This window comes from Rattus norvegicus, chromosome 19 (assembly GCF_036323735.1).
Source record: "Rattus norvegicus strain BN/NHsdMcwi chromosome 19, GRCr8, whole genome shotgun sequence".
NCBI classification, from domain to species: domain Eukaryota; kingdom Metazoa; phylum Chordata; class Mammalia; order Rodentia; family Muridae; genus Rattus; species Rattus norvegicus.
The window spans coordinates 70,855,972-70,869,929 of record NC_086037.1 but is presented as its reverse complement, the minus strand read 5'-3'; the positions used below and the strand labels follow the sequence as shown (position 1 = coordinate 70,869,929).

The 13,958-nt window shown below is 50.7% G+C and overlaps 1 protein-coding gene across 3 annotated transcripts in view; it reads right to left on the bottom strand.

The window, feature by feature from the left end:
• Kcnk1 (potassium two pore domain channel subfamily K member 1) overlaps nt 1-12,945 on the bottom strand; it is a 38,069-nt gene extending 25,124 nt beyond the window's left edge. The window contains exon 1 of one of the 3 annotated variants that reach the window (NM_021688.3): nt 12,568-12,945. In NM_021688.3, the coding sequence (NP_067720.1) occupies nt 12,568-12,922 (355 nt within the window). In that variant the 5' untranslated portion in view covers nt 12,923-12,945. Of the gene's footprint in view, nt 1-4; nt 6,637-11,962; nt 12,018-12,567 lie in introns of those variants that run through there. The other 2 variants (XM_063278268.1, XM_039097960.2) reach the window with 2 other exon arrangements.
• Between the last annotated feature and the right edge of the window lie 1,013 nt (nt 12,946-13,958).

Here is a 13,958-nt window from a genome sequence, read left to right as displayed (position 1 = left end):
TCACGTTGTCTTCCGTATGATGTGGCAAGATCACAAGATTTCTGGCCTCTCTCTCTGGTTTTTCCATTTTCAGTCTCTCTCTGTCTTTGACTGCTAAGCTTCAACTGCTCTAACGCGGCAGGAGGTGAGCTAGAACAGTGTGGCTGACAGATGGCTCGTCCACACAGCAAGCCCTTCCCTTCTGCAGGGGACCCTGCCATCCCATGCCCACTAGGAGGCCCATCTGTGTAGGCCACAGGCTGCCTCTGTGGCCTGGGTGGAGGGGCCCTTCCCTCAGCTCACAGCCTCCAGGAGCCACTCTGCAGTGACACATAGGCAGGCAGCTTGGGAACAGCTTCTCCTGTGTCTTTAATTAACTTAATCCACCTCACCATGTTCTTTAAATAATTGAGCACCTTGGTAACCAGGACTCAAGCACTTGAAGAATTTTGGTTACAAGAACGCTGGAACCTTTTAATTTTGGTTTAGGACACTTTACTTCCCCCCCTACCCCGTTCCTATTCCAAACCAAGGCTGCACCCAGAATAGTAGGTGGGGCAGGAGGAAGCTGCCCTGAGAGATGGAAGGCAGTGGTTGAGGAGAAAAGATTCCTTTAAACTGTGAAGTGGCCCAGGCATCTGGAGGGGGTGGGATGTGGCCCAGTGGTAGAGTGCTTGTCTGGAATATGTGATGTGAGGTCCTGGATTCAGGCCCCAGTACTGTAAGAGGAGAAGAGGAGAAGGAAAGGAAGGGGGATGGAGGGGAAGAGAGGGAAACAGAGAGAGAGAGAGACAGAGAGAGAGACAGAGAGAGAGAGAGACGGAGACAGAGACAGAGACGGAGACAAGGAGAGACAGAGAGACAGAAACAGAGGGAGAGAAAGGGAGAAAGAGAAAGAAAAAGAGAGAGGGAGGAGAGGAAAGAGGAGAAAGGGAGAAAAACAAAAGAGAGGAGGTAAAGGGGCAAGAGAGGGAGCAGAGACACCAAGATGAGACAGCCAGAAAGAAGGAAGAGGGAGCGGCATCTGCAGGCACTCACAGATACTCATAATTAAATCTTTTTTCAAAATTTCCAAAAGTTTAGGAATAATTTGTGTGAATCCTCTAATTTTCTCTGCTACTGATTAACGTCCACTTACACAGCAGAATGTCCTAATATGTCACATTAGAAACAGATCCAAATCAAGGTAGCATGCAGCTTAATGACCAGACCCTTGTTTCGAATAATTAAGGGCCTGGCTCGTACAACCCAGCACTGCCTGCCCAACATGGGGAGGGGTCTTCTAGGAATTGTAACTGAGTAAAGTCTGAACAGCAGCCCTGAACGCTATAGCTGTGTGGTGGAAACCTCCATTTACCACGAGATTGGAAATGCTCCAGAAAGAGTCTCACTATGTAGTTCTTAGGTGGACCTCTGTGAGTAAAGGCCAGCCTGGTCTACATTCTGAGTTCTATGCCAGCCAGGGCTACATAGTGATAGTCTTTGTGTGTGTGTGTGTGTGTGTGTGACACACACACACACTGTAGGTGTTTTTTCTAAAAGTTGGTGCTGTTTTCCTGTCCAAGACTGTGACCACATGTTTATTTGACAATGTAAAATGCTTGACCTTCTTGAAAACAAACAAACAAAACAAAAAAAAAAACTTCATGTTTGCATTATTTGGCTCCTAAGAGCAAGCTGCCTAGGTCTGCCCTATGGTGTCCTTCATGTTATCCAGTAAAAATTGTGCTGGGCGTATTTATTTGCTAGCATTCTGTCTACTGTGTGGGTGTGGCATTTTATGACGCATGTTTTATACAAGCTATCAAATATTTAAAGCATCCTCTGTGGGCCCTGTAAAATACAAAGCTCTAATTTTTTCAACCCCTATGCATCGCTTTTTCCGATATCAAATTAGAAACAGAAGCAAACACTAGATACTCTTCATGAGCATAGAGGTCAAAATATTTAAAACCATTGTAGCACAGCATTAACTTATCCAGAGAGTCAGACTCTTCAGCTAAAATCCCTCTCTCCTCTTGTTGTCTGTCCCCCCTCAATGGTGAGTGTCAAATCCATCTCTCAAAAGCATTCTGCCACCTTGGGAAACTGGGGACCATGGCAGGCGAAGTCTCCCACAGTTCCAGGAGTGACCTTTACTGTACCCTCATCGTAGCTGAGTATAACTGATGTAACCCACCCTACAAGGACCCCAAGTTCAATGGCTATGGCTGGATGCCAGACCTCACATGCCAAGCCCCCTCTTGATCATATAATATCTGTATGGAGGGGCTTTATCACAGTCAGTGTCCTCCCCTCCCTCAGTCATACAACCCTGGGCCCTCCCACACACACACCCCTTCAGACCTGCTAGAGGAAACCTTCTGGAACGTGTCACCTGTTCCCTCAAAATTTGCCAGGACATCCCACCCCACTGCAAGCAAGGACGGTGCCACCATGTCCGTCTCCTGGTCCTGGAGCCTCACTCAGCTCTGGCTAAAATGGCTTTTTGGCTGTGCACCAATTACAGATGGCGAGCTAAACAGCTGGGAGGAAGGGCAAGAAGCAACATAAGGTTAGAAGGGCAAAACCTCAGGTGAATTCCCTTCTAAGAGGACCCGAGACCAGGGTCCCATGCTCAGAAACTCTTGGGTAGGGTCTTCTGGGGAGGTGGGTGTTTCTTCCACCTCCCCTATAACCTCTTTTAGCTTTTCCTACAAACATAACCAGAGCCAGAAGAAACTTCAACAGACTTCAAGAGAACCAGAAGAAACTGTGGAGCCCATGAATGCGTGGATACAGAAGGCACATCACAACCGGGGCCTCTAACCTTGTCTCCACAGAACGGTTGTTACCTCAGGCGCTGTCTTATTACATAGCCTAAGCTAGCCTCAGACTCAGTAAAGCCCTCTTGCCCCTGCCTCCTGAGTGCTGGGATTATAGGCCCATGCCAGCACTCTAGGTTTGTGTGGTGCAGGGGATTGACCAAGGACTGTGCATGCTAGGCAAGCACTCCACCAACTTAGCCGCCTTCAGAAAAAGTCTGGGAGGCTGACTGTGAGTTGATCAAGCTCTCCTCTGAGCTAACCAACTGTGTCAGTCACAATCCTCAATGCTATGATGACAAAAGTCACCAAAGACAGGTCTATCGGTCTATCGGGGCTCAGCGTGAGGGTACTGTCCGTCATAGTGGGAGGACAATGAGGCAGTTGGTCACCGGGTATCTATCTCCAGGAGGCAAAGAGATGGCGGCTGGTACTCACCTTCTACCTTTTGGTCAGTCTAGGGTCCCAGCCAATGGGGTGTCAGCCCCATTTGTTAACCCAATATAGAAACCCTTTTATGGACAATGCCAAAGGTATCATGGACTGTCCCCCATCAGAGGCACGTCACAAGTTAATAACAAGACCGCATGTTCTTGTAAACGACTGTCATGAGCCTTCGGATTAATGACAACAACTCTAGCTGCCATTCATTAAGGGCCGCTAGCCACCCGTGGTTCTGACCACTTCACTCACATATCCTTGGGGACCGTGCCTCTCCAGATGGGGGAAACTGAGTCACAAATCGAGACTTGTGCTCTAGGTGACTCCAGATATGTTACCGACGCTATTTAACCATGAGGCAGCCTTCTTGGGGGCAGGCTTCTAATTTCCAACCCATGCAGAACGGATAACTCAGAATCACAAACTGTCTGAGACCCAGCAGAGGCAAACCGCAGAGCAACCTGCAGAGCATGGCCAGTGTCCAGCAGGAGCCCGCTGACCTTGTCAACACAGCAGTCGGCCGTTTCGAGAACGAAAATGTGTAAGCACGGTAGAGCTGGAAAAGAGCAGACACACTTGCGAGCCCAGTTCCCCACCTCTGACCTTCTTATAGACCTCGGGTCAGCATCACATCCTAGCAGCAGGCCAGTGGCGAAGTGGCCACCAACTGCAAGGACACAGTCTCCCTAAAATGAACAGGAAAGGCCAAAGCCTAGCTGAGCACAGGACGAAGGAGAGGTTCAGGAGAGGAGAATACTCAAACACCGAGTGTTTCACTACCTGGATCCTACTCCACACTGCAAGGGTCTGGGTGACCCTATTCTCTACTACAAGGGTCTGGTGACCCTATTCTCTACTACAAGGGTCTGGGTGAGCTTACTCCACACTAGAAGGGTCTGAATGACCCTATTCTGTACTGCTAGGGTCTGAATGACCCTACTCAACACCACAAGGGTCTGACTACAATTGTTGTGATGACTGACCCTGAATGTCAGTTTGGCAGGATCTAAAATGCCCTAGACTATGAACCTCTGGGCATGCCTGTGACAGAGTTAAATTAGAATAATTAAGGTTAAAAGAAAAAAAAAATCTGCCCTAAATGTAGGTAGCACCATCCCATGAGCTGGGGTCCTGGAGTGTATAACAGTGAAAAAACTCAACACCAGGACCCACCTCTCTCCTCCGAGTCGTCACTGTGTGACCAGCCGCCTCACTTCCACCATCAGACCTTCCCTGAAGACCGCGCCCTCCAGCACTGAATTTCCTCTATTGGATATTCCATTACAGTGGTGGGGAAAGCCGCCAAGGCAGCTGCCATTTACGGATGCCACTTGAGAACAAAACCCAGCAGATTGCTGCTATCGCCATGCCAAAAGTGTCAACTGTGGGTCTGTCCCTGAAGATCCACTCAAGGTGGGAGGCACCTTTTGAAATACGTTTTCTAGGAATGGGTCAAAAGAACTGACTGAGGGTAACTCTACCTGCTTCAGTCTGGATAATGTCAATTGTGTCCTGCAGGCCACAGGCACCTCCCCCCAGCACCAGTCAATGTTGTAGATACTCTCCGTTCCACAGTGTCCTGAGGGCCTTGCTGTTCCCACTGGGCTAATGGCACAAGGGAAGATTCTATTCCTAACAAAACTCGAAGTTTTCTTATTAAAAGCAAGGATGGAGTTGCCTGAAATCCACGGCCACCGCTTGGTTGTAACAGTATGTTCCAAGTTCTATAAATAGGTACAGAAACAGCAAGTTTGGGGCCGAAGGAGAAAAGAACCCTTTGAGATACTGAGAGACTGAAGATTCATGTAGAACAGATGGGATGGGTTTATACATTTAAACCTAAGCCTTCGTTCTCTATCTTTGACCAATGCTGGCCAGAAGCTCTCATAGAGTTTATTATATGCAGTGTGTGTGTGTGTGTGTGTGTGTGTGTGTGTGTGTGTGTGTGTGTATGTGTGTATGTGTGTGTGTGTACCTTTATGCAAGTGCATGCCCATGTGGGCACAGAAGCCAGAGGAGGACGTCAGATGTCTTCTTTATCTGTCTCCATCTGACGCCCCAGAGACAGGATCTCTTACTGCACCTGAGGCTGGACTGACAAATAAGCAAGTACCAGAGATCCCCCTGCCTCTGCCTCCTGAAGAGCTGTAGTGGACTGTGTGAGCTTTTGATTTGAATGCTGGGGGATTGAATTCAGGCCCTTAGGGTGGCACAGCAAGAACTCCCCACCACACACACACACACACACACACACACACACACACACACACACACACACACCCTACACAGTGTTCTTAAGTAGGAGCATGCTGAAGTGTGGTTTTTGGCTCAAGGGCATCTGTATCTATATTTAGCTCAGCAGGAGTGATGTCCTCTTTGAGAGCCATGCATAAGGCTTACAAGAGCAAAGACTCAGACATTTTTGTCTTTACTTTGTGTACTGGCTGGTTTTGTGTCAGCTTGACACAAGCTGGAGTTATCACAGAGAAAGGAGCCTCCCTTGAGGAAATGCCTCCATGAGACCCAGCTGTAAGGAATTTTCTCAATGAGTGATCAAAGGGGGAGGACCCAGCCCATTGTGGGTGGTGCCATCCCTGGGCTGATGGTCTTGGGTTCTATAAGAGAGCAAGCTGAGCAAGCCAGGGGACGCAAGCCAGTAAGTAACATCCCTCCATAACCTCTGCCTCAGCTCCTGCCTCCTGACCTGCTTGAGTTCCAGTCCTGACTTCCTTTGGTGATGAACAGCCATGTGGAAGTGTAAGCGGAGTAAACCCGTTCCTCCCCAGCTTGCTTCTTGGCCATGGTGTTTGTGCAGGAATAGGAACCTTGACTGAGACACCCAGCTTCCCTTCCACCGTGCCAGGACTACAGGTATGAGTTCCACACCCTGGAAACTTTTGTTTCTTCCACTCCTATGTCTGACCTTCCCCCTTACACTCTATCTAAAGGACAAAAACAACAAAACAAAACAAAAAAACTAAACAAACACAAACCAGTCAGAAGACCCCTGATTCTTTGCTAGGGCTATTTCTGCACAAGACCACAGACTGGTGCTCTAAAACAGAAATTTACTTTCTACTTCCTCCCAGCCCTAGAGGCCGGAAGTCCAACATCAAGGTGTTGTGGAGCGAGTTTCTTCTCAGGCCTCCCTGGCTGGCAGGTGGCTGATTTCCAGCTGGGTCCTCATTTTCCACTTATCAATCTTTCCAGTTCTATCTCTAAACCCAGACCCTGCTCCCTCCAGGTTTCCGGTTAGGATAGGAGCCTGGGAGCTTGTGGGAGACTCCGTCAAGCCGGTAAACAGCCTTCAGCAGGCAGAGGGTAAGAGAGATTGAACTCCTCATCTAGTCACAGCTGGGTCACTTATGGCTGTGAGCTAAGCAGAGGACTCAGCCTGTGGGTTTCAATCCTTGCCCCCCCCCCCCGTGCTGTGAGGAAGTGACCCCCTCCGCAGCCCGCGGTCTTTAGAACTTCACTTTAGTTTTGTAGGTCGTGGTCTGTCTGTCTTTCCGCTGCCTGTCTCCTGTATTGGCCTGCTTTCGTGCCTTCCCACTTCAGCCTGTGTGGGCTCACAAACCACACAGCTCAATGGACGAAAACCAAGACCAGGGCTGGAGAGATGACCCCATGAGATGAGATGAGTTATGAACTGTTGGCATTCTATCTAAGCTCCACCCCTACAGCTAACCTGGCAACTGCCAGGTATGCTCCGCCCCACGGTTGCCTGGCAACAGCCAGCTGTGCCTGACTATAAAGGGGGCCGCTTGCCCCCTCCTCTCCCTCTTGCTCTCTCTTGCTCTTCCTCTTCTCCTGCCTTCTTTGTCCCTGTGCCTTCTCTCGCCATTCCACCCTTCCCCCACGTGCCCATGGCCGGCCTCCTTTTCTTATCCCCTCGGCAGGCAACTCTTCGTCTCTCATTAAAGCTTTCCACGTGGAACCATGTTGGTTTGGTGTGTTCTGTCTGGATGCGGGCCGAGATTTAAAAGCCAACAAGAACCTGTTCGGTTCTCTCAGAGGACCCAAGTTCAGTTCCCAGCTCCTGTGTTAGCAGAGGGCTGGCAGCCAACTACACCTGCTGCTCTTGCTCCAGAGATTCGAACCCCCTCTTCCGGCCTCTGAGAATAGCTGCCCTCCTGTGTATAATTATGCGTAGACACAATCATATACAGACACATAATGTAAGACAAATCTAACAGGAGAAAGACCGACATGTTCTTTAGAGAATCGGGAGCCTCCACTCTGCCTCCAGGGTTACACCTCCACCCTGGCTAATGGAGACTTTCTTGTGGATTGTTTGCTTTCATCCCTGTTCTGGATAGAATGCTTTGATTCAGTCTAGTTTCTTTTGAGGCAGGATCCCACGTAGCCAAGGCTATCCCTGCCCTCGGAGCCCTCCGCTTCTGAAGTGCTGAGGTAATCAGCATGCCGCACAATGCTCTGCGCTCACTTTGGGTAAATAATCCCAGTGTGACCCATTGGAAAGTACGGGGATGTGCCACAGAGTTGCCTGAGTAACTTGGGACAGCCACCTATAGCCATAGGTTTCCCAGAAGGCTTGTGAGGGATCAGTATTTCAGAGGTGACATTCAGCTTAGCAGCCCCAAGAATTGTGAGGGTCACCGTTCCAGCTGTCTTATGGCAAGGGTGCAAAAGCCAAGGGCACTCACAGCAGCTCCCAGAGCTCTTTCCAGAACATTCCTAACAGGAATTACAAACTTGCTTTGTAAAGACACAGAGAACAGGTGTGTAGCCCTGTGGTTTCCACGACAACCTTTCAATTGTTCCAGAGAGCAGCCATAAGGAACGCAGAAATAGCAGGTGTGGCTGGGGTCAGTAGGCTTCTTACGCACCAGGAAAGTGGATTGTTGCCAACCTGTATTGTGCTCAGAATATTCTACTTTTGCTGTTCTCCCAGCCGTTTGAAAATATGGGGACCGTGCTTCAGGCCCCAAAAGGCTGTGGGTATAGCTGCACACCAGGTGCTAATGTTCCCTGTCTGCCTAGACATCTCGAAAACCCTGGCTGAGAGTAATGTCACATTCACCTTAAAGACAACAGGCTTAAAAGAACCACGAAGCACCCCCTTAATACCTGTTTCCATACCATTTTTTAAAACCACTAGTGATCCGGTAGTTGCTGCCCTAACTAACCCAAAAGTCTGGTGTCAAAAACACCCCCCCCAAACAACTCTCTCTTGGACACTTTTTTCTCTTGACGTGTGTGTGTGTGTGTGTGTGTGTGTGTGTGAGAGTGTGTGTGTGTGTATGTGTGTGTGAGTGTGTGTGAGTGTGTATGTGTGTGTGTGTGAGTGTGTGTGTTTGTGTGTGTGAATGTTTGTGTGTGTGAGAGTGTGTGTGTGAGTGTGTGTTTGAGTATGTGTGAGAGAGAGAGAGAGAGTGTGTGTGTGTGTGTGTGTGTGTGTGTGTGTGTGTGTGACAGAGTTCTACTCTGTAGCCGGTGCTGGCTATGAACTCTCAGCAATTCTTCTGCCTCAGCTTCTCTAGGACAGCAGGGAGAGCAGGGAATACAAGTGTGTGCCTAGTTTTCCTGGCTTTAGATGAGTCTCAAAGCAAGAAAGGGTATGTATCTGAAGATGGCGGAAGAGACTTTGTCATGTGACTCAGACACTGAGAAGAAGCAAAAGGTAGAGACAGCTCATGCACTGTCTGAGTCCTAATAGTGCGGTTACAAGACACCCATTATCATGCTGTGGCCACGCCTGCAGGCGAGGAGACAGCAAACCTGTAGTCAGCCCATAGCTCACACTGTTCCTACGAATGAACGGCAGCCTAGCCTGAGGCTCCAGGTCTTCCACCCCAGCTACTCCAGAGGTTGGGACAAGTTGATCTGGAGTTCAAAGCATGACCATCTGGGACACAGAAAAGGCCTGGGCAGCCTAGTGAGATACTATCTAAAACCAACCAACCAACCAACCAAATAAATAAACAAACAAACAAACAAAAAATCCCAACGGTCTTGGGGTGTGATTAGTGCTTTCCTTACAAGTACTATAGTGTGAGGCCTGGAGTGTGGGACCTAACAGTGAACAAAGCAAAGCACCAATGACAAAACAGAGAGGGGGAGGGAGGGAGGGGGAGGGGGAGGGAGGGAAGGAGGGAGAGAGGGAGAGGGACAGAGAGTAGGAGGGAAAGGGAGAGAGGAAGGGAGGGAGAGAGGGAGAGAGGGAGGGAGAGAGGGAGAGGGAGAGAATGGAGGGAGACAGGAAGAGAGAGTAGGAGGGAAAGAGGGAGGGAAGGAGAGAGAGGGAGGGAGGGGGAGGGAGGAGAGGGGAGAAGGGAGGGAGGGAGACAGGGAGAGACAGTAGGAGGGAAAGAGGGAGAGAGGGAGGGAGGGAGGGAGGGAAGGGAGAGGAGAGAGAGGGAGGTGGTGAAGTGGAGAGGGGGGAGGGAGGAGAGAAGGGAGGGAGAGGGAGGGAGAGTGGGAGAAAAAGAAGGAGAGAGGGAGGGAAAGAAGGAGAGGGAGGGAGAGAAAGGGAGGGAGCTAAGAATGAATAACATGGCTAAAAGTTTTACACAGTCACTGATGATACCAACAAGAACCCAAATCTGATCTCTTTGCATAAAAGTTGCATGGGTGCTGTGCCCTCTTCCCTCAGAAAAGCCTGGCGCAGGGCACGCTTTCCTCAGTTCTCACAAGATTTTGAGATGCTGTCCTGAAGTCTCACATTTGTAGGAAGGGCAGATGTGGGAAGACTGTGGTCACTCTGTTCTCTTCCCTCTTATCCAGGAATAGGCCTCCTCGGAGGGACCCTCATAGAAAGTGGGCAGGAGGCTTCTGTGCCCCTTCTGGGAGCAGCAAATAAGTGGAGAGGCCTCTCCTTGTCTGGTGCCTCAGCCAAGAACCTCGCAGTGGGAGAAGCAACCATCTTGTCTCCTCTACCGAAGAAGATAAAAACAGATTCAACTGTTTGCTAAGGACAGCAGGAGGATGTCCTCTTATCCAAGTACTAACCGGGGGGGGGGGGGGGGGGGGGGGGGGGTATGGGGGTCAGCAAACACTGAAACAAAACAAAACAACCCCTTGCTAGTCTATGCTCTAACAATGGCAGCCAGCAGGGGCATCTTAATGGGGTTTGCTAAGGTTTGCGTTTAGTAGGGATTGGGAAACCAGGTCTTACTACCTAACACACACTAGCCTCAAAAGCATACCAATCCACCTGCCTCAGTGCCGAGGCCAGCAGAAATGTATCTTTGTGAAACCTGCCATTACTGTTCCAGACAAGCCTGGGAAGGACCAAACTAGCTGACAATCACCTACTGAAAGAGTTTACTGTTAAAATCACGTGACTGGTACCTGCCTGAGAGCGGGGTGACTGCGGGCCATCTGAGGTCTTCTCTTGAAGAAAACAGTTTCTTAGCGATGAAACCCCACCAGCTTCAATCCTAGCACTGTCTGCGTCTCTGCCCCAAAACTACTTTGGAAACCATAGGTGCTATCAAATGTGTCCCATGATGGCATCAGCTCAAAACCGACTCACAGTCGGTACTCTGTTCAGAACACCGTCTCACTAATCAGCTGGTTTCATACACTGAGAGTCTCCTCCTTTGTCTGGCCTATCCCTAAGTGTCCCCTGCTCTCTTTTCTTAAATGAACCCTTGTTCCAACACCACAGCACAGACTTTCTTTTTCAGAAGGACAATGCAATACGAATACCAATAGGATCCCCCCACCCCACCCCCGAATATTACGGGAGTTGTAACGCTTCCTAATTATAGGGCCCACATTAAACAGACAAATATTTCCCAGAAGAAATAGTATCTGAACTAGGATACCATGATTACACAAGAACTTCGGCACTGCCACCTAGGAAAAGCATGCATTTCTTACCCCTGCTGTCTCCCAGCCCCCACCCCCAACCCCAAAGGCAGTCTTCATTCTCAAACTGCTCAGCCAATGTGTGAGCCGGTTGTGAACTTTCTGTAAATAGTTGTGTCTGTGCTGGAGGAAGGATTTACACTCTGGTACAAATAAAATCCAAAAAGACCTGACTGGTCTGGGTGATGTTGAATTAAAGTTGACTGTGGGCAGCGGGGGAGGAGGAGACTTTCTTTGGAAAGTGAGCCAACAGGTTTGTCTTGTTCCGGCATCCGTTTAGCACGGTTTTAAAATACCACAACACAGCCTGGAACTCTCCTTGGGTTTATTAAAAGTTCGGGAACTCAACCCCCGCCCCCCAGATTTCTGAGCAATAAATTTACCTGATCTGGCTGGAGACTGTGTGTTTACTCATTATTGGGTAATTAGTAAAAATAATTTACCGGGCCACAGCCCAAAGGAGGTTGTGAAGAGCCAGCCTAAGAGGCAGAGAGGAGGGTGAAGGAGCCTCCTGGAGTAACCCAGGTGCCCGTTGAGTCACTTGTAAAGGTGGGGCAGGGGCATAACACACTGTTCCTGGCAGGAACTCACAAGGCCCAGATTCCACAGTGTCCCTGGGCACTGTGTGACCTTGTGCCTGCCAAAAGGGACCGTTTCAAAGATTGGATCGCATGCATAAGGAGAAGGGACGGTACTGAAGCCCTTGGAGAGTCCCTCTGGCTGTCAACGCACCCATTCATGTCCTCCATAGCCTGCACGCATGGCTAGCTAGCACAGACAAAACCTGGCCTGTCTTCATCTAGGCTAACTGCTGTGCCCCGGGGCGTGTATGCTCGGCTGGATTTCTAAGTCTCCTGCAGACAGACGGTGGAGCCTCGAAGTAGAAAAGGAACTCAACCCACCTGAAGTTGAAATGACAGCTGAATCAGGAAGCCCCACCATGTGGCCCGGGTCAAGTGAAACTCCCTTCCCTTCTCCCACCCTTCCTCCTACTCTGAAACCCCCATAGGCCGGTCTGCTTAGAGGTCACCTGCAGAGAGCAGAGTGATGTCACCACTGTCCCCAAAACCGATCCAAAGAAGCCGAAATAGGTCTACGGTAGGGAAGGGAGTCACGCTCATGAAGGTGACCCATCCAAGGGTCATTGCTAGGTTCCTCAGACTGGGGTCTCTGGGATGGGGCCAGGAGGAGGTGATCGCTCCTTACTCTCCTGGCCCCTGGCCTTGCTCATCCCATGGCCTTGCTGCTTAGTTGCCAGGACACAATGTCGGGGACCTATCCTCCCATCAGCTCAGGGTCCTCACAAGTACAGAGCAGGGAATGAGACCCCTGCAGCCTCAAGGTCCAGGGTATTAAGAGACCGCTCCCAAAGAGTAACAGCTGCAACACCCACGTCGTGCTCCGAGGTCACCTCGCTGGCTGCCGCCACTGCGAGCCACCGCAGGATGCGCCCAGGGGAGGCCTGGGGACGCCGGGGTTCAGGGTGAGGTGGCAGCAGCGACCCTACCTGTGGTGGAGAGCACCGTGCTGGCGAAGAAGAGCGCCGAGGTGAAGTCCCAATTCCAATTCCCCGAGGCGTTGCTGAGCACCGACACTCCATAATTGCTGGCCTCCAGCACGCGGCCCAGGAACTGCTCCAGCTGGGGCTCCGACAGGCACTCGTGCTCCTCCAGGAAGCGCCGCTTCAGCTTGCGCAGCTCCTGGCGCAGCAGGTCCTCATAAGGCAGCTCCACGGACGAGAAGACCACGGCGCCGAACACCAGGTAGAGCAGGTAGCCCAGCACCAGGAAGCCGAAGCACCAGGCCGAGCGGTGCCGCTCCACCAGGCGCACGCACGAGCTGCCGGCCAGGGACTGCAGCATCTTCCCGGCGCCCGCGCTCCGCGCCTCCCGCCGCCGCTCCCTTTCCTGGTTCCGTGCAAATACAAGAGGCCAGATGATGTGGCGGTGACGTGGTTGCCGGCTCAGGTAGCGGGAGTTGGTCGGGCGGAGAGCTCTCACCCACTTGGCGGGAGCTGCTGGCTGCCCGCGCCCCCTACCTGGCTTCCGAAACCGGAAAGTGCAGGTTTGGTGGCGCCAGACCCTGGCCAGGCTACCGGGAGGCTGCCTGGCTCCCTCTTCCCTTCCTCAGTGCAGTCAGCAGGCCTGAGGTGTGTGTGTGTGTGTGTGTGTGTGTGTGTGTGTGTGTGTGTGTGTGTGTGTGTGTGTGTGTGTGTGTGTGTGTGTGTGTGTGTGTGTGTGTGTGTGTGTGTGTGATTTCTGAGCAACAACACTTGATCACTCAAGTCCCTATCCTAGCCATTTTTGTCCCCCAGGCATTCCTCCTGATTAAATAAATACCAAGGGCACAGATAGACCCTGTCTTCCGTTGTCTCATTGGCCGGACAGCTGAGCCATTTGCTACCAGGACTATTGAAATTACAGTAATCCTCACTCTACAAAGCAACTTGAAACCTCTCCCAACCCCAACCTCTACCTGGAACAAAAAGGGTCTGAGGGTAAAGGAAAGGTCTAAGGCTTTAAAGCACGGCCTCAGGATTTTAGCTTAAACACCACCCCAAACTCTAGGGACTTCATGGTCAGGAGGACAGAAAGGGAAATGTGTCCTGGGGCACCAAGGAATTGATGGTGGATGGGGATGTGTTATGAGTTCTACATTTCTGCACCGACGTGTGCGGCTGGCTGTGTGTTTTTAGAGTCACGGAGGGGGGTGTGTGGAACCTGACTGTGACACTTCCTAGGGAACGATAACTGTCCCATGCGTTAAGACTCAGCATTACCCTGTCCTACCCAATGTCATGTCATATACCGTACCTATCGTCTTAGAGTTTTTATTGCTGTGAGGAGACACCATGACCACAGCCATCCTCATAAAAGAAAATATTTACCTGGGTCTGGC